At 47.5% G+C, this 26,974-nt stretch overlaps 1 protein-coding gene across 1 annotated transcript in view; it reads left to right on the forward strand.

Moving 5' to 3' along the window:
* Positions 1-26,974, forward strand: part of LOC138283713 (F-box/WD repeat-containing protein 7-like) — a 334,239-nt gene that overhangs the window by 302,904 nt on the left and 4,361 nt on the right. The window contains exon 16 of the mRNA XM_069221757.1: positions 461-559. Coding sequence (XP_069077858.1) covers positions 461-559 — 99 coding nt within the window. The remainder of the gene's footprint in view (positions 1-460; positions 560-26,974) is intronic.

Consider the following 26,974-nt stretch of genomic DNA (forward strand, 5'->3'; position numbering starts at 1 on the left):
AGGCGGCAGGAGACGGAGACAGCGATAAGGTAATTTTTTTTACCCCTCCGTCTCCACCCCCCCAACCCTCCGCTTGAGATTTGCGTCCCCCGCCACTGATCTCACCTCTGATGTTTACATTTACTCACTGTATCGGATGTCTTATGCTTACATTAACTGAATGTAACTCAGCTCTGATGTTTACGTTCACACACTGTACTGGACATCTTATGTTTATATTGACTGAGTGCAACTCTCTTTTGATGTTTAGCTCACTCTCTCTACCCGACATCCTATGTTTACACTGACTGAACGTAACTCAGCTCTCGTGTTTATATTTGCTCTATGTACCTGATCACCAGTGATGTTTACCTGTATTTCTCCGCAGTAACTCTGCCTGTGTCTTGGTGCCCACCCACCGTGCCCCCCGTGGGGTGCCATGTTCTCCCTTGCTTACCATCATGCCCTCTGTCTCCCACAGGATTGACTGCGTGAAGCTGAAGATGTCTCCTCAGGATGGGCAAGGGATGATCCTCTCTGCTGGCCAGGATGGAGCGGTGAAGTACTGGGACCTGGCAGAGTAAGTACCACTGCAAACCCTGGACTGATAGTGTGTTGGGTCCCACTGTTAGCGACTCATGGGTGCCACTATGGAGCCTGGGCACGATTCAATACTGGTGCCACTGTTAAACTCACAGGTGCCACTCCAGAGCCCAGGCATGGTTCAATACTGGTGCCACTGTTAGAGTCACAAGTGCCACTTCAGAGCCCAGGCATGGTTCAATACTGGTGCCACTATTAGATTCACAGGTGCCACTCCGGAGCCCAGGCATGGTTCAATACTGGTGCCACGGTTAGACTCACAGATGCAGCTACGGAGCCCAGGCATGTTTCAATACTGGTGCCACTGTTAGACTCACAGATGCCGCTACGGAGCCCAGGCATGGTTCAATACTGGTGCCACTGTTAGACTCACAGATGCAGCTACGGAGCCCAGGCATGTTTCAATACTGGTGCCACTGTTAGACTCACAGATGCCGCTACGGAGCCCAGGCATGGTTCAACACTGGTGCCACGGTTAGACTCACAGATGCCGCTACGGAGCCCAGGCATGGTTCAACACTGGTGCCACTGTTAGACTCACAGATGCCGCTACGGAGCCCAGGCATGGTTCAACACTGGTGCCACGGTTAGACTCACAGATGCAGCTACGGAGCCCGGCATGTTACAGTACTGGGTGCCACGGTTAGACTCACAGATGCCGCTACGGAGCCCGGCATGTTACAGTACTGGGTGCCACGGTTAGACTCACAGATGCCGCTACGGAGCCCGGCATGTTACAGTACTGGGTGCCACGGTTAGACTCACAGATGCCGCTACGGAGCCCGGCATGTTACAGTACTGGGTGCCACGGTTAGACTCACAGATGCCGCTACGGAGCCCGGCATGTTACAGTACTGGGTGCCACGGTTAGACTCACAGATGCCGCTACGGAGCCCGGCAGGTTACAGTACTGGGTGCCACGGTTAGACTCACAGGTGCCACTACACAGCCCAGGTACGGTACAATACTAGCTGCTGGTGTTACACTCGTACACACTGCAAAGGCCTGGAATTGTAAAGTACTAGCTGTCACTGTTAGTCAGTTGTGCCAATAAAGGTCCCAGGAGTGCCACTTATCTCTACCAACACCTAGAGCATCACCCTAACCACCTTCCCACCTTCGCCATTCAAGAACCCGTCATCACAGCCACTTGCCCATACTCCTGGAAATACGCCACAGTACTCTCTCTCTCACCTCAAGAAACCTCAGCATTCCCAAAGACGCTAGCAAACTACTCACCTATGTCCCAGATAGCCTAACTTGCAAAAGTAATTGAAAAGATGGTAAAAAATGCCTATCCATCCACTTCACTGACAACCATCCCCTCAACACCACTTTTCCAGAGTCAGGCCCGAGCGCAGTACACAAACCACTTTCATCACCAACCTGGACGACATCCAAATGATCATAGACAGAGGTGATATGGCGGCCTTCATCCTACCATATCTTTCCACAGTCATCCACACCATCTTCCAGCCCATTCGTATTCAATTACTGCACGAAGTCCGCATTCAGAGTCCAGCAATTCACTGGATTTGTTCTTTCCTGACAGGTCACACCCATTCACAAGCTTGGGCCCCCTTCAGCGTGGACGCTGTCCACCTCATCTACAGAGCTCCACAAAGCTGCTCACTCAGCCCCACTCTGTTCAGTGCCTTCACCACCCCACTCAGCCACATCATCTTTGCCCACGAGATAAACATCTTATGCTATGCTGATGACACTCACTTTATACTCTCCTCCGTCAAGGCACCAAACACCTGAACCAAGTTCTCTGTCTTTTTGACCAAATAGCCAGATGGCTGAAAACCAACTGACCCAAGCTCAACGCAGACAAGACGGAAGTAGTAATCTTCGACAAAGACACTTCACTCTAGGACTCCAGCGAGTGCCCTACGAACCTCAGACCCACACTGCCCTTGCAACCCACACAAAGAACTTTGGAATAGTAATTGACAACCAACTCAACATGACTGGCCAAGTGAACACAGTGTCCACACTAAATGCTCAAGAAGATCTTCAAACGTCTCCCCACCAACATTTGCAGAAGCCTCACCCAAGAACTCATCACCAGCAAGCTGGACTATGGTAACAAGCTCTGTGCTGGAATCAACTCTCAGCTGATCAGAAGACCCCAGACCAAACAAACCTCTGTTGACCAGGTTCACCCTCAACTTCCCACCCCACACTCACATCTCTGCTCACCTCAAAGAGCTCCACTGATTCAAAGTTCACAAACGAGTACTCTTTGATCTTCTCACACACATGCAAAACCTTACACAACATTGGCCCCACATACCTCTACAACCGTATAAACTTGCACAAACCTACCAGACACCTCCACTCAGCCGGACTCCTGCTTGCACCCAACCCCTGCATATGCAAAACCAAGTCCAGCGGCCATGCATTTTCCCATGTGGCACCTAAAGCCTGGAACAACCTGTCCCTGCACATCAAAGCTCCTCCTCGGGTCTTCAGTTCTGTAAGGAACTGAAGATTTGGTGATTCGCATACTCCTGACCTTATCTGGGCCATTCAAGCTCCTGCTTCAGCACCAAAATACCCTCCTGGGTGAGTTGTGTACTTCACACATACACATAAGCGAACATAACAGCGTAACATACAATAACTTGTATCTGCAGAGCTTGAATCTAGCACACAGGTATCTCTGTATAGTGTCACATGTGCCACTTCAGGGCCTGATATTTGTCACATCGTGGTGTCTTGTGGCCTCACAATCCACCCAAAGCTGTCTTGCGTGCCCTCACTGGCCCCACTAGACTGCTCCTTGTCAATGGGTCTATTGGCAGACACCAGGTCCCTCCTGCCAAGAAGCACATCAGCTAATAATGAATGAGATTCAGCTACTGATCAGATCCAGTGGGATAGACAAGCTTTCCATTAGTCAGGGTTCAAGTGGGCCGGGTCACTCCGGGTCTCAGACGCAGTACTAATTAAAACAGGTCCCTATTGGGCCCTATATTCATGTCCTTAACTGTACAGGCAAAAACTGATTGATTTCTAAACAATGAATGTAAAAAGTGTTAAAGTAATTCATTTCAACAGTTTGGTTTCTGTTTGTATTTCACGTTTTACTTAATCTTCTGTTCCGTAACAGTGCTAGCTATTTCCAGAGTGTTGCGTTTCTGTATTTTGTTGTGCATCATATTACTTTTGTAAAGTGCACACTTTGAACTGAGTCACATTCAGGGCTTTATAATGGGCCACAAGGGAGGGCTCTGGAGTTAAGACTGAAGGCAGTGCCAGTTTCTCCCGGTGCCTGTTAGTGGGTCAGAAGGTGTTCAGAATACATGATCATCCAATCCTTGGCCTCTCCGCACGTAAAGCCCTGCCACTAGGATTGATGTAGTCACTTTCAAAACATGTCAGTGCTACCAAAAGGCTGGATGGACTGAAGCTGAGACATATCAGGCATGCATTTCAGGTGACTGACTTAGTCCCAGCGCGAAAGGTCCCTCGGAAGAAGAGAGCTTATTCAAATCTCTTAAGAGAGATTGAAAGAGAAAGGAATGAAAAAAAACAGACGTTAAAAATGCGGGAAGAAGCAGGCATTGAAAGTGCGGGAAGAGTGTAAGGAAGACAGACAATATTATATGTGTGTTGTTTGTGTAGTGCTCATACTGAGTTTGTGCTTATTCATTTAAACAGCGGTCTATCGTGTGAACCATCCCCCAGGGCAGCGCTATTCAACAGAACCAGACTATGGGGGTCATTACGACCTTGGTGGGCGGCTACAGCCGCCCGCCAGGCGGTAACCGCCGTGCGGCCGCCAATGCGGCCGCACTCGCGCGGCCCCCATTATGACATTCCCGCTGGGCCGGCGGGCGCAAACCAAGTTTGCGCCCGCCGGCCCAGCGGGGATGAGGCCGCAACATAGGAGCCGGCTCCTAATGGAGCCGGCGGTGTTGCGGCCGTGCGACGGGTGCAGTTGCACCCATCGCGCTTTTCACTGTCTGCTATGCAGACAGTGAAAAGCTGGCCGGGGCCCTGTTAGGGGGCCCCTGCACTGCCCATGCCAGTGGCATGGGCAGTGCTGGGGCCCCCAGGGGCCCCAGGACACCCCTTACCGCCAGCCTCTTCCTGGCGGTGCAAACCGCCAGAAACAGGCTGGCGGTAGGGATGTCATAATCCCCAGGGCAGCGCTGCTTGCGGATTATCACTGCCGGGGCTAAAATGGCGGGAAACCGCCGGCCCCGGCGGTGGTACGGACGCTACATTACCCCTGGCGGTCTGAGTGAGAGGAACATGGAGAACAGGCAGAGCAGAAACATGTTACATATCATGGGCTTTTAAGCACAGTCCACCTCTCACGCAGAAGTCCAGCTGCCTGTGCAACAAGAGGGTTTTAAATCCCTTTTTAAAAGCTGCGAGAGAATGAGTTGTAGGAAGAGCTGGTGGAAGTGAATTGCAGATTCTTGTGGAACTGCCAGAGAAGGACTGTTTCATGCAACCAATACTGACCAACCAGCAAATACAGAACCAACCAATACCGTACTCAGCGGCCAGATTCATCCTCGACCTCCCCAAATGGACCCACACCACTCGTCACCTCAACAAGCCTCACTGGCTCCCCTCTCAGAAGAGATATCAATTGAAGATGCTGATCCACACCTACAAAACCCTTCGCAATCAAGGACCAGCACACATCAACCACCACCTGAACTTCCACCAACCCTCCAGACTCCTGCATTCTGCCGCCCTCTCTCTCGCGTACACCAGAGCAACTGTGGAGGATGCTCCTTCCCCTACCTCACAGCCAAATCCTGGAACGACCTCCTCCTTCACCTGCGAACCCCATCCTCTCTTTCAGACTTCAGGAAAGGACTCAAGACCTGGCAGTTCGACTGAACTGAGCAGCTACGCTCTCAGCGCCTGGATAACTTCACAGGTGATTAGCCGCGCTCTATAAATCTGCTTCTGTTATATAACCGTCATATTTTAAAATAGGAGGCAGAAGGTGGTGGAGGGAGTGTAGGAGGCTGGACTGGCTTGTAGTGAGTACCTAGGGGTACTTGCACCTTGCACCAGGCCCAGTTATCCCTTATTAGTGTATAGGGTGTCTAGCAGCATAGGCTGATAGATAATGGTAGCTTAGCAGAGCAGCTTAGGCTGAACTAGGAGACGAGTGAAGCTCCTACAGTACCACTTAGTGTCATATGCACAATATCATAAGAAAACACAATACACAGACATACTAAAAATAAAGGTACTTTATTTTTATGACAATATGCCAAAAGTATCTCAGTGAGTACCCTCAGTATGAGGATAGCAAGTATACACAAGATATATGTACACAATACCAAAATATGCAGTAATAGTATTAGAAAACAGTGCAAACAATGTATAGTTACAATAGGATGCAATGGAGACACATAGGGATAGGGGCAACACAAACCAAATACTCCAAAAGTGGAATGCGAGCCACGAATGGACCCCAAACCTATGTGACCTTGTAGAGGGTCGCTGGGACTATTAGAAAATAGTAAGGGTTAGAAAAATAGCCCACCCCAAGACCCTGAAAAGTGAGTGCAAAATGCACTAAAGTTCCCCAAAGGACTTAGAAGTCGTGATAGGGGAATTCTGCAGGAAAGACACAAACCAACAATGCAACAATGATGGATTTCCAGTCGAGGGTACCTGTGGAACAAGGGGACCAAGTCCAAAAGTCACAAGCAAGTCGGAGATGGGCAGATGCCCAGGAAATGCCAGCTGTGGGTGCAAAGATGCTGCTACTGGACAGTAGAAGCGTAGGTTTCTGCAAGAACGACAAGGGCTAGAGACTTCCCCTTTGGAGGACGGATCCCTCATGCCGTGGAGAGTCGTACAGAAGTGTTTTCCCGCCGAAAGACCGCCAACAAGCCTTGCTAGCTGCAAATCGTGCGGTAAGGGTTTTTGGATGCTGTGTGGCCCAGGAGGGACCAGGATGTCGCAAATTGCGTCAGGGGACAGAGGGGACGTCGAGCAAGGCAAGGAGCCCTCTCAGCAGCAGGCAGCACCCGGAGAAGTGCCAGAAACAGGCACTACGAGGATGCGTGAAACGGTGCTCACCTGAAGTTGCACAAAGGAGTCCCACGTCGCCGGAGAACAACTTAGGAGGTCATGCAATGCAGGTTAGAGTGCCGTGGACCCAGGCTGGACTGTGCACAAAGGATTTCCACCGGAAGTGCACGGAGGCCGGAGTAGTTGCAAAAGTCGTGGTTTCCAACAATGCAGTCTGGCGTGGGGAGGCAAGGACTTACCTCCACCAAACTTGGACTGAAGAGTCACTGGACTGTGGGAGTCCCTTGGACAGAGTTGCTGGATTCAAGGGACCTCGCTCGTCGTGCTGAGAGGAGACCCAAGGTACCGGTGATGCAGTTCTTTGGTGCCTGCGGTTGCAGGGGGACGATTCCGTCGACCCACGGGAGATTTCTTCGGAGCTTCTAGTGCAGAGAGAAGGCAGACTACCCCCACAGCATGCACCACCAGGAAAACAGTCGAGAAGGCGGCAGGATCAGCGTTACGGAGTTGCAGTAGTCGTCTTTGCTACTATGTTGCAGTTTTGCAGGCTTCCAGCGCGGTCAGCAGTCGATTCCGTGGCAGAAGGTGAAGAGGGAGATGCAGAGGAACTCGGATGAGCTCTTGCATTCGTTATCTGAGGAATCCCAAGAGACAGAGACCCTAAATAGCCAGAAAAGAGGGTTTGGCTACCTAGGAGAGAGGATAGGCTAGCAACACCTGAAGGAGCATATCAGGAGGAGTCTCTGACGTCGCCTGATGGCACTGGCCACTCAGAGCAGTCCAGTGTGCCAGCAGCACCTCTGTTTCCAAGATGGCAGAGGTCTGGAGCACACTGGAGGAGCTCTGGGCACCTCCCAGGGGAGGTACAGGTCAGGGGAGTGGTCACTCCCCTTCCCTTTGTCCAGTTTCGCGCCAGAGCAGGGCTAAGGGGTCCCTGAACCGGTGTAGACTGGCTTATGCAGAAATGGGCACCAAATGTGCCCATGAAAGCATTTCCAGAGGCTGGGGGAGGCTACTCCTCCCCTGCCTTCACACCATTTTCCAAAGGGAGAGGGTGTAACACCCTCTCTCAGAGGAAGTCCTTTGTTCTGCCATCCTGGGACAAGCCTGGCTTGACCCCAGGAGGGCAGAAACCTGTCTGAGGGGTTGGCAGCAGCTGCAGTGAAACCCCAGGAAAGGCAGTTTGGCAGTACCAGGGTCTATGCTACAGACCACTGGGATCATGGGATTGTGCCAACTATGCCAGGATGGCATAGAGGGGGCAATTCCATGATCATAGACATGTTACATGGCCATCTTCGGAGTTACCATTGTGAAGCTACATATAGGTAGTGACCTATATGTAGTGCACGCGTGTAATGGTGTCCCCGCACTCACAAAGTCCGGGGAATTTGCCCTGAACAATGTGGGGGCACCTTGGTTAGTGCCAGGGTGCCCTCACACTAAGTAACTTTGCACCTAACCTTTACCAGGTAAGGGTTAGACATATAGGTGACTTATAAGTTACTTAAGTGCAGTGTAAAATGGCTGTGAAATAACGTGGACGTTATTTCACTCAGGCTGCAGTGGCAGGCCTGTGTAAGAATTGTCAGAGTTCCCTATGGGTGGCAAAAGAAATGCTACAGCCCATAGGGATCTCCTGGAACCCCAATACCCTGGGTACCTCAGTACCATATACTAGGGAATTATAAGGGTGTTCCAGTAAGCCAATGTAAATTGGTAAAATTGGTCACTAGCCTGTTAGTGACAATTTATACAGAGAGAGCATTACCACTGAGGTTCTGGTTAGCAGAGCCTCAGTGAGACAGTTAGGCACCACACAGGGAACACATACATATAGGCCACAAACTTATGAGCACTGGGGTCCTGACTAGCAGGGTCCCAGTGACACACAACAAACATACTGAAAACATAGGGTTTTCACTATGAGCACTGGGCCCTGGCTAGCAGGATCCCAGTGAGACAGTGAAAACACCCTGACATACACTCACAAACAGGCCAAAAGTGGGGGTAACAAGGCTAGAAAGAGGCTACTTTCTCAAAGGGAGTATGACTTTTTCAAACCCCATCACCGCCACTGATGTTCAATGTCTCCGTCAAAGAGGGAGTGGACCTGTGTAAGGCTTTGTAAGTGACATGGGCTGTCTAAGAAGCCATCATAGAAATATAAGTGAAAGGGGAATGTGGTCACGTTTCTTGCAACCACCAATACACACCACTTCACTGAGGGGTCTAGATTATCTTGTCACTGACCTATTGAAGGTTGGTGACAAGAAAATTTCCATAGTCCAGTTTGGAAAGAACAAGTGTCTGAAATAGAGCTTCAAGCTTACAATTCCCGATACCACACAGAAGACTAAGTTGGTAACATCTGCTAAAGCTGAAAGATACTGGACTGGACTAGAACAGAAAATAACCCTGTCCAAAATTATCAAAATAACTCCCTAATTAAGATTGTAACATGTTATTTCGCAACATATCGACTACAAGTATTGGCAATGCCAATAGGTCTGGCTTAGCAATGAAAGTTCCTTCAGAGTCAATGGTCGGTTCAGGCACTCAATAAGTCATCATACACGCGCTCTATCACCTGTGCGCTCATGTATTCATTCATCCATCTACTAACTCCTTGCATTCACCTGCTGACAAAACTGTAATTAAACACACACAACTCAACAATATATTAAGTTAAAAGAATACAAGTACAAAAAAGAAAACATGCTGCCATCTAAACTTGGTGGGCACATGCTTGCCAATAATGAAACTAAATATAGCAGCTAGTGTCTATCTTGCAGAGGTATTGTAAATAGTCTATGGCTGTTTAAAATTTAAGTTTCAACATGGCCGCTACATTTAGAACCAACCTGTTGGCCATCTTGGAATGGTAAAACAATGATACACAAGGCATCTTGGAATGGTAAAAAAATGATACACTATGGACAACAGCATTCCATAATAGTCTCCTGGTTTCAAGGAAGTGGCCATGTGTGATACAGCTCACTGCAGATGAAATGAGCTGCAACTTTGAAAACTAAAAGACCGGCCAACCGGCCCTGACACTGAAGTGTACACGTTTTGAAGTGGATGTACATGTGTGATCAGAAAGTGCAGCCATTCACAGAGCAAGGGAGCGAACAACTGATGTCAATAGAACCATTACCCCGTGCAGTACGCTGTCAAGGATGGAAGAAGAATGTAAACGACACTCAGACAGACCAATGGCTTCCAAGGATAATTTTTCATTGCAAATCTTCTCACAATAGAGTTTTTCAGACACTAAAATCATTTCCTGCAAAGGTAATCTGTAACATCTCATGTAATAAATTCCCTGTGTGCTTTACTACAGAGAAATCACAATTGACTCTTAAATGTCTGTTGACTTTAACACACGCTTCCCACAAAAATATTTCAGGACTACTGCATTTATCATAACTTTTCATAATAAGCAGATAAGACCTATGTCATCAGAAATATATTGTCGTAGGACTTGCGTTATGGGAACGAGAATGCTGGATTCGGGCGGCAGCACCACCACTTGTGGGTGACTGACTCACTCCCACACCGTCTGGTAGCTGTCAGCGTAACTCTTTTGGCTACCTAGCAGCACCACATCCAAACCTAGAAAGTTAAAGGTGATTTGTGGCAGCCAGACGCATGACACTCTCTAACCCCTCAGGGAAGTCGTGGTCGACAAATCTCACTCCATTCTTTCAATGGCAAAATCTCATACACACACGTAGGCAAAAGGAAGAGATGCAGGACAGTTTTCAATGCATTTATTGAAAAGACTGCAATCCATGATAAAATATATGAACTGCAATTACTAGGAAGATAAGACTTAGTACAAATAGGATTGTTACAACCAGTGTAAATAAAATAAATAACCCAAGCATATTGGAATAACATACATGAAAATCCTACCCGCACCTAGCTTCTAGTGAGAGCATAGCGGTGATAGCCCAACTCTGCCCCTACTACGTCCATGGAAGGAGAACCCATCACCATTACCTGAAATAGAGGTCAGCCCGCCATCTCCTAGGTTGGCTGTAGAGACAGGTCTGAGGCCAGCAATGAAGTGGCATGTGGAATAAGATGGCCTCCTTGCTGGAATGACTTCTCCATCTTCTTTTGGCCTGTGTGTTGTTTTATAACAAAACTTGTTGACTTCTTAGAAATAGCCCTGACATGATTGTGTGCCTAAATTCCAAAGCTATCTACGCGCTCTTGTGGCGGCAATATCTAGATGGAAGATTATGTACCGCACTGGGCATCCTTGAGCAGAGGTACATTGTGTACTAAAAGCAACAAACAACACGTTCACAGAATTGCAGTTGATTAGAAAACTAAAACATCCCTGCTAAAAGCCAGATACGCTAAAATGAATTACAATGAATAAATGAAAATAGAGCATGTAACTAGGGGAACGGGCACAGGCCTAAGCTGGAATAAGCGTGCCCACGCGAAGCTCTAAAATGAACCCACAACAGAACCCATCAGTCCTCAATGCGTTATCACCATAACCAGCTGAGGCCTCCTGTACGGAGCTTAGGCGTTCCCACTAGGCGCCCATCAGGCACACTGTCATAGAATTGCATAGTATACAAAATTACAGTTGGCAAAGCAAAATATATCGCTCCAAAGAGGGCTAACAAGGATTCTGACAGTGGAAATCTTCTATACCCTCGGTTTGTTAGATGGTGTAATCATCACCAAGGCCCTTGCCTAGTACAGTAATCTGAGAGATTCAATGTAACAAAATGCCTTTCTGTAGGCTTTAATGCAGAATAATAACAATCTAGCCGTAAATGCTTATTGACTTCAGCATATGCTTTTCACAAACGTTTCAGTATAAGCAATCAGGCGTATCTCCTTTATCACTGGCTCGTCACCATAACCAATTAAGGCCTACTGTCTTGGCCATAAGCCTCCCCACAAAGCAGTCATCAGGTATACCATAATAAAATTACAAATGAGTACAGAAAACAGTTGTCAAACCAGTAAAACAATCCCTATTAATGGAGCCTAATAAGGAGTACCATGGTGCAAGCTGTCTATCCACATGGTTTGTTCAGGTGGGTCATCAACACCCAATCCTTTGCCTACTATGGTAATCAGCACGATTCCTTGTCACATAACAACCGCCTACAGGCTTTAGCTCAGTGTGATAACAGTCCACTCTTAAAAGCCTCTTGCCACAATACATTTCACAATAAGTAAGGCCTACTACCTTTTTCATAACTTTTCTTTATAAACAGTTCACATGTAAGGGATCTGACATAACGTTTCCCAGTGAATTTATACGGCATTTAGCTTTTATCTATGTCCTGATGTGCTATCTAACACAGGTCTATTGAAAGACCCATAAACTGGCAGCCATCAGGCATACATTTATGAATTTAGAAATATATACAGAATTACAGCTGGCAAAACAATATCAAATCCCTCTCAATAGGATCTAACAAGAAAAATCAGAGTGAAATTCTACTTCCAGTAGAGTGGGTGAACAACACTGCAATCTTTGCCGACTATGATAATCTGTGAGATTAAATGTAACCAAATACCTTTCTACGCCTGTAACGTAATGGGGTAACAATCCACAGCCTATTGGCTTTGCCATATTCTTTCACTATAAACAGGCAGGTGTGCTACCTTTGTATTAACTTTTCATAATAAACAGGCCAGACCAATAGGATGCAGCATAACATTTTGCTGCACATCAATCAGGCCTATAGCTTTTATGATTGGCTTGTCACCATAACCAACTCAGACTTACTGTACTGAGCGTGAGATTTCTCATAAGGCAGCCATCAGTTATTCTGTCATTAAACTGCACTGTATACAGAATTACAGTTAGCAAAACACCATCTCTCATGATAGGGCTAAGCAAGGATTCTCACTGTGCAAATCTTCTCTACTCCTGTTTGTCAGAGGGAGTAACCAGCACAAAAACACTTGCCTACTAGAGTAATCTGTGAAATTTCATGTAACAAAAAACATATCTCTAGGCTTCATTTTAGAACAATTACAATCCACGCTTAAATGCCTTTTGACTTTAATATATGCTTTTCACAATCAATATGTCAGGCCTACTGCCTTTGTCGTAAGTTATAACTAATAAACAATCAGGCCTGTAGGTGGTTTCATTGGCTTGTCACAATAACCAACTCAAGCCTTCTGTACTAACCATAAACTTTCCACGAGGCAACCATCTGATATAGTCACAAAAGCACAAATACATACAAAATTACAGTTTTCAACACAAAATACTATCTCTCTTTAGACAGACTAATAAGGATTTTTGTTGTGTATATCTTCAATCAATCAATCATTATACTTGTAAAGCACGGCTAGTCACCCGTTAGGGTCTCAAGGCGCTGGGGGTCAGTAAGTGAGTAGTCGTCGATGAACAGAGGGGATCAAACGAAGAGCATCTTCCATCCGCACAGATCACCAACAACGAAAACCTTGCTTACTGTGGTAATTTGAGAAATTCCATGTAACAAACTACATGCCTGCGTGCTTTAGCACAGTGTAATAACAATCCATCCTTAAAGCCTATTGTCTTTAACATGTGCTTTCCACAATAAGTAAGTCAGGCCTACTGACTTTGCCATAGCATTCCATAGTAAACATTTCAAACTTATGAAATCTCCCATGATGTTTCACAATAAAGAGATGAACCTCTCACCTATTATGATTGGATTTACACTTTACTAAACACCAGTCTATTCAACTGCACATCAACTGCCAACCATCATCTGTACAGTTATACAATTACAAATATGTAGAAAAATACAGCTCGCAAAACACTACTCAACGCCTCTCAGCAGGGTCTCACAAGATTCACCACAGTGCTGCCTGGTTACCCGCTTGGCCTGTGTTGTGGCCACTCATAACTGGAGCTGCTCCTGCTGTTGTGGACTGTCCCTTTAACACAGGGCAGTGCAAAGAAGAGAGAACTTCAAAGGAGCTGACACCTCCAACTCAAATTGCAAAAGTGACTCTAACCAGCATAAAATGTTTTTTCCCTAATTTACTTTCTAATGCAAAAGTTGTGGAAAGTACCCTAAAAGTAACGCAAGCAGCTTTTTGCATTAGTTAGCACCAAGGTTTTTTTTACATTGGTTGTACATGGACATTCCCATGCAACCACCCATGCCTATTGAAGCAAAACCCTATCTACAAACAACAGCAGTCAAGGTTTTGTGCCAAAAGTTGACGCCATTTGAAAGCAGGGTTAAAAGTAGAACTGTTTTCATTTCTCCTTTCTTTTCTGACTTTGCACGCGTGCAGCACGCACACAATGAAGGAAAAGTTTTAAAGTGTGTCTAAGCATCATATTTTGTACTGGAAGGGCACCTTTCCAGTAGAAACCCTATGCTAGACTCACACATACACCCTGGCACTATGGTGCTATGGGTTGTGTGTGGCGCACAGCAGCTAAAATCAGCGCCAGCGCTAGGGAGAGGGGGGGAGAGAGACATATTTCTGTAAATAGGCCACTCTCCTGCTCTCTCCTTCTCATGCAGCTCAGCATTGCTCGCTCCTGCACTGCGCTGCGTGACTATTTAGTAAATCTGGGCCTAAATGACATATTGGATTTGGACTATAAAGCTGGGAGCAAGTGTCTCATACTTTGTTATACAGCAGAGAGAGGAGAAAGAGAGATCACCAAGACTTCAAGCCACTGGAACATCGACTGGGGACCAAGGTCTGCCAATCTCTCATCTAGACATTCATCCAGGGAGTCAAAAACACTTATGCTGTGCATGGAGCTCCAGCAGCCTGCATGCCAAGACCAGTGCCCCCTGTGAGGAGGAGGAGGAAGGGCTTGCAGGGAGCAAGGCCCAGCGACGGTAGTGGCCAGTGTATCCTGCTGAGCAGCACGGTGCCAGGTGCAGTCAGGGGCCAGTGTTACAAGAGGTTGGAGGTTGTCCGCTCTCTTGTGGAGGTTGGCACCTTTTGTTGGGGCTTCTGTGAAGTTGCATCCGGTATCACTGACCTCGTTAAGGCTGTCACCTGAGTCTGTGGCCCGTGTGTGCCAGGAAGAGGGCCACTAGAATTCTTGGGGCAACTAAGACTGTGGGCTGTTGTCTGTGACCCCCAGGCGCCAGGAGGGCACCACAGGGACTCAGAGGTTTGGGACTCCTTTCAGTACCTGTGGCCCCTGTATGCCAGAAGGGGGTCACGAAGACTGTTTGGGCCTTGGCTGTGTTAGAGGAGCTTGTGTGACCAGTGCAGCGTCTCTGGAACAAGTTCAGATGTTACTTGCAGGGAGGCCGCTGCTTCACTGACACCATCAGAGGAAACATCAGCTCCACCTGGAATCCACTGATGTCTCTGACCACCCAGCGCACTGATCCCGCTGGTCAAGAGAAGGGCGCAGTGTGAGCTGCTCAGTGTGAACCGTGGGGGAGAGAGGCCCCTGACCCCAGACCCTTCTCAAGGCTGCAGTTGGCGTAAGGCGGAAGCGGGACAGTAGGCCTGAGTGAGACTTGTTGGAACTCTGTGGTTTTATCACTCAGAGAGCTGACAGACATCCAGGGCCAATCCAGACTTTGATGCACATTCCTAGTGGGAGCAGCTCCTGGGGTCACCTCCCGGAATCCGCCAGGGATGCAGAAAATAGCATGGAGAGGCGAGAGAGGACCAGCAGGCGAGAGCACTGCCTTGACAAGTACTAGAGCCCCAGCCTTCATGGACTGTTATGTTGATTGTTCACTGTTATGTTCTGAGTTTAGCATGTGTAATAAATACTGCTTTTTAAACTGACATCAGTATTACCTGGACAGTCATCTTATTGGGGTGACTGGGGTGTTACACATGTTGTGCGCATCTCCCACTGAGAAACCTTGGATGGCTGAACCTGCGCTACTGCTGAGTGTCAAGTGCTGAGGGGTTAGTACAGCCCAGTTACTCAGGACCCATAGTAGGTCAGGCACCGGTCAGGCACTGGGACACCAGGAGTTAAAGGCCACATACACCACAGTTAGGCCCAGTGGCTCCTGCTTGCCCATGGCCCTGAGAAAGGGGTTCTGACATAATAGGAGTCTGCCTCTGCACTGCAGAGTGATCATCAAATGGGTCTCCATTCAGACTGATCATTGCATGGGTCTGTGTGGCCACTTCAGAGTGCTTATCACATTGGTCAGCCTCACCTCGGATCACTGCATGGGTCACCACTTGAGACTGACCATGGCATGGGTCTGACTCGCTACTTCAGACTGATCGTGGCATGGGTCTGCCTGACCACTTCAGACTGATCATCATTGCATGGGTCTGCCTCACCACTTCAGACTGATCATTGCATGGGTCACCACTTCAGAATGATCATTCCATGGGCCTGCCTCGCCACTTCAGACTGATTATCACATGGGTCACCACTTCAGACTGATCATTGCATGGGTCACCACTTCAGACTGATCATGGCATGGGTCTGTCTGGCCACTTCAGACTGATCATTGCATGGGTCTACCTCATCACTTTAGACTGATAATGGCATAGGTCTGCCTCACCACATCAGACTGATCATAGCATGGGCCTGCCTCGCCACTTGAGCCTGATCGTGGCATGGGTCTTCCTGGCCACTACAGACTGATCACGGCATGGGTCTGTCTAGCCACTAGAAACTGATCATGGCATGTGTCTCCCTCGCCATCTCAAACTGATTATTGCATGAGTCTGTCTTTCCACTTCAGACTGATCATTGCAGGGGTCTGCCTTGCCACTTGTCTGCCTCGCCATTTCAGACTGATTATCACATGGGTCACCACTTCAGACTGATCATTGCATGGGTCGCCACTTCAGAATGATCATGGAATGGGTCTGCCTCACCACTTTGGACTGATTATTGCATTGGTCTGCCTCACGACTTCGTGTCATACGCCAATAACACACAACTCATCATTTCCCTCACCGAAGACCAGAATACGGCTGAAGGAAATTTCCACTCTGGAATGGAAGGCATCGCCACATGGATGAGAGAAAGCTGCCTCAGGCTCAACTCTGGCAAGAAAGAGCTCATCTTCGGAAACACCACGTCAGCATGGTGGCCCTCATCTCTCAGCACCCCGCCTTCACCGACTGAGCAAGCCCGCAACCTAGGCATCATCCTTGACTCCTCCATATCTATCACGCGTCAGGTAAACGCAGTCACCTCCTCCTGCTGGCACACCATCTGCATTCTGCTGAAAATGTTCAAATGGATCCCAGCAGACTGCCGCAGGACGGTCACCCACGCCTTAGACGCAAGCAAGCTTGACTACGGCAACGCTCTCTACGCCGGCACCACAACGAGAAACATCAAAAAGGTGAAACTTGTCCAGAACGCCACCGCCAGACTTATCGTCAACCTCCCACACCAAGAACATATCCCCCAGCACCTGATGACCCTCCACTGGCTACCGATAGAAAAACAAATCACCTTCAAGCTACTAACATGTACAAAGCCATACACAACGTCGGACTGGCCTACCTGAACCACCGCGTCTCCTTCCACACCCCCGCCAGATCCCTCCACTCCGCTCCGCTCAGCAAGCACTGGCCACCATGCCACGCATACGGAAAACCATCGCCAGAGGAAGGTCCTTCACCTACCACGCAGCAAAGAGCTGGAACATCCTACCCCTGCCCTGCCACTTCAGAATGATTACTGCAAAGGCCTGCCTGGACACTTCAGAATGATTATTGCATGGTCCTGCCTCGCTACTTCAGGCTGATTATTGCAGGGGTCGGCCTCGCCACTTCAGACTGACCATTGCATGGGCTGCCTCACCACTTCAGACTGATCATCGTATGAGTCTGCCTCGCCACTTTCAACTGATAATCATTGCATGGGTCTGCCTCACCACTTCAGACTGATCATTGCATGGGTCTACCTCACCACTTCAGACTGATTATTACATGGGTCTGCCTCGCCACTCGCCACTTCAGACTGATCATCTCATAGGTCACCATTTCAGTCTGATCATCACATGGGTTACCACTTTTAGACTGATCTTTGCATGTGTTACTGCTTTGGACTGATCATCGCACAGGTCACCACTTCAGACTCATCATCACATTGGTTACCTCTCCAGACTGATCATTGCTTGGGTCTGCCTCGCCACTTCAAATGGATCATCACATGGGTCACCACTTCAGATTGATCAAGACATGGGTTACCTCTTCAGACTGATCTTTACATGGGTCACCACGTCAGACTGATCATCATATGGGTTATTGCTTCAGACTGATTATCACATGGGTTACCTCTTCAGACTGATCATCACATGGGTTATTGCTTCAGATTGATCATCACATGGGTCCGCCTTGTTAAATCCTCTGTGTGCTCTTTCATTTTATCAGTGCGATCAGCAAATTAAAATCTTGACCTTGGATACAGCTGTTTCCAGGTCAAGGACCCACAGTTTTGATGCCCCTAAGTTTTCCTTTGTGTGCAGTAGGAGATTCCAGATTTTTTTGCCCTTTGAAAAACACTGAGAATAAGAGGAGGCTGATGCTTTCATCTTGAACAGAATCCCATTGGACAATGACTACCACACACCATGAGTAACAAAATACTGCCCAGTAAACATCAGGAGCGCGTGTCAATGTAGCGTGCACCATCAGCAGGTTAAAGGTCATGTACGTAACGATTTAGTGATCTGGACATAGGAGTTTGTTTGTGCCCCAGTGACGGACAGTGGAGACCCTTCGGATGGACCGACTACTGCTGCCTGTCCCTGGGTGTCATAGTGAACTACTGGCTCTGGTCTTCTCCTAGGGGTCTGACACCCCATACTAAGCCTTCATCATCCTCTACATAGGGCACTATGTACACTTTTGTGGTAGACCTGCCAAAGCAAGACCAAAGCTGACATGAGCCAACTCCTCCTACAATATGAACAGAGATGGGTGTGGCGTCTGCAGACATAGATGGGTTAAACAATGAGATACAATGGTCATTCTGCAGACAAACATACACGGGTTGAACGATGAGATGCAATGGTCATTCTGCAGACATACGATGAGATGCAATGGTCATTCTGCAGACATGCATACATGGGTTAAACAATGAGATGCAATGGTCATTCTGCAGACATATGATGAGATGCAATGGTCATTCTGCAGACATGCATACATGGGTTAAACGATGAGATGCAATGGTCATTATGCAGACATACGTACATGGGTTGAACGATGAGAAGCAATGGTCATTCTGCAGACATACATACATAGGTTGAACGATGAGATGCAATGGTCATTCTGCAGACATATGATGAGATGCAATGGTCATTCTGCAGACATGCATACATGGGTTAAACGATGAGATGCAATGGTCATTATGCAGACATACGTACATGGGTTGAATGATGAGAAGCAATGGTCATTCTGCAGACATACATTCATAGGTTGAACGATGAGATGCAATGGTCATTCTGCACACATACATACATGGGTTGAACGATGAGAAGCAATGGTCATTCTGCAGACATACATACACGGGTTGAATGATGAGATGCAATGGTCATTCTGCAGACATGCATACATGGGTTAAACAATGAGATGCAATGGTCATTCTGCAGACATACATACACGGGTTGAACGATGAGATGCAATGGTCATTCTGCAGACATACGATGAGATGCAATGGTCATTCTGCAAACATGCATACATGGGTTAAACAATGAGATGCAATGGTCATTCTGCAGACATATGATGAGATGCAATGGTCATTCTGCAGACATGCAAACATGGGTTAAACGATGAGATGCAATGGTCATTATGCAGACATATATACATGGGTTGAACGATGAGAAGCAATGGTCATTCTGCAGACATACATACATAGGTTGAACGATGAGATGCAATGGTCATTCTGCACACATACATACATGGGTTGAACGATGAGATGCAATGGTCATTCTGCAGACATACATACGTGGGTTAAACAATGAGATGCAATGGTCATTCTGCAGACATGCATACATGGGTTAAACGATGAGATGCAATGGTCATTATGCAGACATACGTACATGGGTTGAACGATGAGAAGCAATGGTCATTCTGCAGACATACATACATAGGTTGAACGATGAGATGCAATGGTCATTCTGCAGACATATGATGAGATGCAATGGTCATTCTGCAGACATGCATACATGGGTTAAACGATGAGATGCAATGGTCATTATGCAGACATACGTACATGGGTTGAACGATGAGAAGCAATGGTCATTCTGCAGACATACATTCATAGGTTGAACGATGAGATGCAATGGTCATTCTGCACACATACATACATGGGTTGAACGATGAGAAGCAATGGTCATTCTGCAGACATACATACACGGGTTGAATGATGAGATGCAATGGTCATTCTGCAGACATACGATGAGATGCAATGGTCATTCTGCAGACATGCATACATGGGTTAAACAATGAGATGCAATGGTCATTCTGCAGACATACATACACGGGTTGAACGATGAGATGCAATGGTCATTCTGCAGACATACGATGAGATGCAATGGTCATTCTGCAAACATGCATACATGGGTTAAACAATGAGATGCAATGGTCATTCTGCAGACATATGATGAGATGCAATGGTCATTCTGCAGACATGCAAACATGGGTTAAACGATGAGATGCAATGGTCATTATGCAGACATATATACATGGGTTGAACGATGAGAAGCAATGGTCATTCTGCAGACATACATACATAGGTTGAACGATGAGATGCAATGGTCATTCTGCACACATACATACATGGGTTGAACGATGAGATGCAATGGTCATTCTGCAGACATACATACGTGGGTTAAACAATGAGATGCAATGGTCATTCTGCAGACATGCATACATGGGTTAAACAATGAGATGCAATGGTCATTCTGCAGACATATGATGAGATGCAATGGTCATTCTGCAGACATACATACATGGGTTAAACGATGAGACGCAATGGCCATTCTGCAGACATGCATACATGGGTTAAACAATGAGATGCAATGGTCATTCTGCAGACATACATGGGTTGAACGATGAGATGCAATGGTCATTGTTACGGAAGTAAGTCATCCCCTAGACTCGATCTGCAGAACTATCACTTGTATAACCAGTCACCAAACAAGTAACACGAGGGTGGCAACGGAGACATAGACTGAGCAGTTTGGGCAGTGCACAGCGATTTGCCACTGCCATTTTGAATTTTTGGTCTGCAGTCATATCCACATGGGCTCATGGGATGAGTTATGAAGGTTATTGGTACAGATGTAAGTCATCCCCTAGACTCGATTCATGGAAGAATGACACTATCTCCTGCATAACCAATCATCGAATATGTAACATCAGGGTGACAACACACTAGGGTCCCGTAATGGGGGGGATGTGGTGCCACCACGCGGTACCACCGTGGGGGAGCCCGTGACACATTAAGCATTGAACAAGGAAGGTACTGTATGTCCCATCAGCCCCCAGGATATGGCTGCAGACTGAGGACGTGGCCGTTGTGCCCTGGCTCCATCCGTGTGCAGTGCGCATACGCATGTGCATTACAGGCTCCGTTCCCAACAGCCCAGCGCACGGGAGCGTGCTGATGGCACCCCTGGGACGCGCAGGTCGGTGTTTATATGGGTGTCGTTCCCCCCCGCATTCTTAGACAAGCGGCTGGGGAGCCTGCACTAGGTGCGGAATCATGATGCGCCCTTTGACGAAGTAACTGCGGGGGGCATAGGGGGCTAGATTTCGGCGGGTTTACCTGCAGACTGTATTCCTTACATACTGGGGTGTTGCCGTCACGAGGCAGCAGTAGAGCTTAATTTGTAGATAAATATGTGCCGGGGCCGTGCGAGCACGGAATACCGAGGCAGCGTAATCCTGAAGCCATCTCAGGCCTCATCAGTCCATTACAGGCTCTCCCTGCCCCTTCACTCACTCTAGAACTTTCCTACTTTCTCCCTTTGTGACGCTTTTTAGTTTTTCCCTTCCTCCATCATTCCCATGTGTGTCTGTTGCGCACAGTAAATGCTTGAGGCAGAAGAATAAGCCCGGGCTCTCAAAAATAAGTGCCGGTGCTCAGCACCGGAAACAACAAGCACAAATTAAGCACTGGGCAGCAGGCTGTCACCAGTAACATTATCCTCTCGAGGTTTACGGGGGCAGATTGTGTTGCCGCCCTTCCTGCACAATATATTGGACGAGTCGATTTGCTTCGTTTATTGAGATCAGTGAATGGACACGGGGTGCTATCCGCCCTATAGTTTTCTTCCCTGCCTGGGGAGATTGACCTGGTGCTTCGGGTTATAACCAGAACCCTTTGGGCAGACACAATTGTATGTTATGAAGCACTGAGTTCATTTCATTAGGGGTGATATACACCTTTCATTGGGGGTGACACAGTTGTATATTATGAAGCATTTAGTTCCTTTCATTGGGGGTGACACAGTTGTATATTATGAAGCATTGAGTTCCTTTCTTTGGGGGTGACACAGTTGTATATTATGAAGCATTGAGTTCCTTTCTTTGGGGGTGACACAGTTGTATATTATGAAGCATTGAGTTCCTTTCTTTGGGGGTTACACAGTTGTATATTATGAAGCATTGAGTTCCTTTCTTTGGGGGTGACACAGTTGTATATTATGAAGCATTGCGTTCCTTTCTTTGGGGGTGACACAGTTGTATATTATGAAGCATTGAGTTCCTTTCTTTGGGGGTTACACAGTTGTATATTATGAAGCATTTAGTTCCTTTCATTGGGGGTGACACAGTTGTATATTATGAAGCATTGAGTTCCTTTCTTTGGGGGTGACACAGTTGTATATTATGAAGCATTGAGTTCCTTTCTTTGGGGGTTACACAGTTGTATATTATGAAGCATTTAGTTCCTTTCATTGGGGGTGACACAGTTGTATATTACGAAGCATTGAGTTCCTTCCTCCCCTAGTTCGAAGAGGAGTTGTTCAGGTGATGGCGGGTATCTGTGACCACCCTTTTATTCTCTACGTAGTGTGTGACTACAAGGGGCATCATTCCTATCCCATGACCAGAAGCCCGTATCCCTAACGTTTAGGGTAAGAGAGGGTGCCTCCCTAAAGGTTTAGGGGCACGATATTTGCAGGTATATGGACCTGCGTGCTTATACAACCTGGCACCTGTGTTTGCAGTGATTTGCAGTGTTTTATCAAAAGGCATGTTCACGGAATTAGTCCCCAGTGCATGCTAATAGAGCATTTTTCTCCAAAAGTGCTCTTTTAATGTGTTTTGTTTCCTTCTATGTATGGGTAACTTCAACTTACATCTGTCACCCAGGTATGCCTTGAGTGGTTGAATATTAAGGGGGTCATTCCCGCCGGTTTTCCCCTGGCCTGAAGAATCCTCCATGGCGGCGCTGCAGGCAGCGCCGCCATGGGGATTCCGATCCCCTTCCCGCCAGCCTGGTTCTGGCGGTTTTGACCGCCAGAACCTGGCTGGCGGGAACGGGTGTCGTGGGGCCCCTGGGGGCCCCTGTAGTGCCCATGCCACTGGCATGGGCACTACAGGGGCCCCCTAACAGGGCCCCACAAAGATTTTCAGTGTCTGCATAGCAGACACTGAAAATCACGACGGGTGCAACTGCACCCGTCGCACCCTTTCCACTCTGCCGGCTCCATTCGGAGCCGGCATCCTCGTGGAAGGGGGTTTCCCGCTGGGCGGGCGGGCGGCCTTCTGGCGGTCGCCCGCCAGCCCAGCGGGAAACTCAGAATGACCGCTGCGGTCTTTTGACCGCGGTACGGTCTTCTGGCGGTTCCCGTTTGGAATGACCCCCTAAGTGTCTTTTTCCACTACTAGGATAGTATAGGACCCACCTCATTGATGTATGGCTAGGGATCCTTGCCCCTGAAGAATGCCCCTCACCAGTTGTGGCTCGTTGTGAGGGCAGAAACATGTTGGCTTTGTTTTCTGACGGGGTGTCATGATACCAACGTTTACCGTCAATTCATGTTTTAACCCTACCAACAGACACCACAGTTAAAGGTGTACCAACACTGGTGGTCTGTTAGGTATTTTTAAATTCAACTGGATCCCTGTATTATCCAGAAGAACTTTTATTTATGGACTCCCTCTGGGTGCATTTCACCGCAAGGTCGAGTCCGCCTCGGTGGCATTGTCCTACCAGCGTGGGGGCAGGCGGCCTATGATCAAGCATGACACTATTATGTGTGTGAAACCACCTGTTCCATAGGGAGGAACTCCTAACACAGGTCCCAACATTATGGTCTTTAACAAGAACCCCAGACAATATTGACAGGATCACAACCAAAATGGTTGCAACTGACAGATTTATCTTATTTCCTCCACAACCTTTTTGCCCATATTTATAATTTTTGACGCAAATCAGCACTAGCGCAGATTTGCGTCAAAAAGTTTACTGCCGGCTAACACCATTCCAACGCACCAGCCGGGCGCCTTATTTATGGAATGACGTTAGCCAGCGCTGCGGCCTGGTTAGCGTAAAAATAAATGACTCTAACTGGGCAGCAGAGGCGTAGGGAAGAATGGGGGTTGTGCATCAAATAATGGTGCAAGTCAGGTTAGAGTCAAAAATATTGACTCAAACCTGACTAGCGTCATTTTGTCTGTCCCCTGTGCATGGCCATTGAGCACAATGGCATGTAGGGGGGCCCACGTTAGGCCCCCCTAAGCCACTTTAAAATATAAAAAATAAATAGTTACCTCTTCTTACCATAGATGGGTCCCTCATCCATGGGTGTCCGCAAGGTGTGGGCGAGGGTGGCAGGGGGTGTCCCTGGGGACAGGGAAGGGCACCTGTGGACTGCTTCCATGGTCAGAGACCATGGAAATGAGCCCACGGGTCCCTTAACGCCTGCCCTGACCCAAGCGTTAAAAAATGACTCTTAACTGGTTTAGAGTCATTTTTAAGGCCTTCCCCCTCCTGTGCGTCATTTTTGCACGGGAGTATAAATAAGGCGCAAAGGCCTTAGAGTCATTTTTTACCGTGGAAACCTACCTTGCATTAATGAGATGCAAGGTAGGTTTCCACGGTAAAAAATGACTCAAACTCCATAAATTTGGCGCTAGACAGATCTAGCGCCAAAGGATAAATATGGAGTCAAGATTGCGCCGGATTTTCGTAAAAAAAACGACGCAAATCCAGTGCAAACAGAGTATAAATATGCCCCTTTGTGTGTACTGTTGTGATTATGGGAAGAAGTGTGGAGGGTTGACCTCTCATCTCTCTGCTTGTGATAGGTGACCTGCTATTAATGACACTCTAAAAGTGCATGTGCTATCTCTAATTGGAGATACCTCTTTCACCAGTCTTTCTGTCCGGTAGAAAGTGGCATACAGTATTAGGCAGTGACACTTGTCTATGTATACTGAGTGAAATGTTAAATACCTACTTTTGGAAATCAGGTTACTGGTTGAGAGGGTGAAACCCTACCCTAGCACTAACCTTAATCTTTGTCAGGTCGAAATTCAAGCAAACCCAAATTAACCTGTGTGTAACCCTCTGGTAACTTGGCACGAAAGCATCAGGCGTAACATAAAAGCAATGTGTAAAGTACTTATGCAGTGCTTTAAGCAGTAAGAAAGTGAAAACACAAACAAGGAACCCCGCACAGATTAAAATTTTATAAATAGTTTGACACCAAAATGACAAAAATCCAATCAGTAGAGCCTGAGATATGCAATTTGAAAGATTTTAGGTACATAAAGCACCTAAAAGCACAAAGCGTCGCTCGTGGTTATCTAGTTGTGCGGACCATGAGAAAGCCACAAGTTCAGGCTGGAGCACTGGCCAGATACAGGGACGAGTTACTCCCGCTAAAAGAGTTACCTTCTAAGTCCAGCGCAAAGAGTTCCGTTCGTGGTTGAAGGGGCCGCAAGGAGCAGGGCAAACGTGGTGGATGGTCATCGATGTAGCAAGAAGAGCAGGACAGGTGTTGCGGACAGTCTTCACTGTAGCGCAACACTTCTGTCAGATGTCATGGGATTCGTGCTGGAGCTTCCCATTGGAGATCACTGCAAGCTGTCAATGCTGTAGCGTGAAGTGCAGAATTCATGCTGCTGGGTGTCGTTGGTAGTTGCTTTGCTGCGAAGAGTCTGGTTTACTGGTGCTTCACGCTGACAGGCAGCACAGGCAGAAGATCTTGGCCTAGGAGGCCCGTTCACGAAGAGCCCAAAACTTCACGGAAGCTTAACTGAGACCACACCAGCAGTCCAGCACCTGAGGGGCATCACTTCGGGGTCAGAAACTCACTCCAGGAGAAGCTAGGTCAGCTGGGCATGTGCAGGGGGCCTCTATAGCTTAAGTCCCTATAGCTCAGAACAGAAGGTAAGCTATCTGACCCATGGAGTCACTTCAGCATGGGATGAAGGGTACAGGGACAGTTTTCTTTCTCAGCAGGCAGGGTGCCAGGCCGCAGAGTGGCAGAGTAGCAGGGCAGCAGAGTGGCAGTCCTTCATGCAGCAAAGCGCCACAGCGTTTCTTCTGTAGTATCAACAGGTCCAGGAGTGTATTGAAGAGTTCAGTCTAGATGGGTCTAGGGGTCCAATATTTATTCCTGGTGCCTTCTTTGAAGTAGGAGAAGTTTCTAGAGAATTCCCTTTGAAATCCTTGAAGTTTCCTGCCTCCCCTGCTGTGGCTTCAAGCTGACTGCATGAATAATGCAGTAGTGACAAGTCCTTTGTGTGAAGGCAGGGTACAGTGTCTTCACTGTAAGCAGGGCTGTGCCATCTGTGCCCCCCATCCTGTGAGTTGATGGCCCATCCAGGCACACCTAATCCTACTATTGTGTGGCTCTGTGGGAGGAATGAACAAAGTACAGCTGTCAACTGCACCCAGGCATGTAACCCGGGAACAGGCTGCAAGCACCAACTAAATAGGGCAGGAAAATGCCAACTTTCTAAACGTGGCATTTTTAAACTTTTAACTTAAAATCGGACTTTACCATTAAAGAGGATTTTTAATTCAAATTTCTCAGACACTAAACATGAAATGTTTACCTGTTCCCGATCCAAAGTTAACGCCTATTAAATATAATATGGCAACTGAATGTTATCATATGAGAGAGATGGGCCTAACAGTAGTAAAAAACGAATTTAGGAGTTTTTAACTACCAAGACATGTAAAACTTAAAAGTGGATGTCTAACGTTTAAAATCCATTCACCTTGCCCTCTGGGCTGTGTATGGCCTGCCCAAGGGTGACATATGCTTTAAAAAGGGATGTTTAAGCCTAGAAAAAGGTTTATTTTGGCAGGCGGAAATGTCAGTTTAAACTGCACACACAAGCTGCCATGGCAGGCCTGAGACATGTTTAAAACACAATCAGTGCTGCAGGCCCATTAGCAGCATTTCATTTACAGGCCCTGGGTACATGT

This window comes from Pleurodeles waltl, chromosome 3_1 (genome assembly GCF_031143425.1).
Source record: "Pleurodeles waltl isolate 20211129_DDA chromosome 3_1, aPleWal1.hap1.20221129, whole genome shotgun sequence".
NCBI classification, from domain to species: Eukaryota; Metazoa; Chordata; class Amphibia; order Caudata; family Salamandridae; genus Pleurodeles; species Pleurodeles waltl.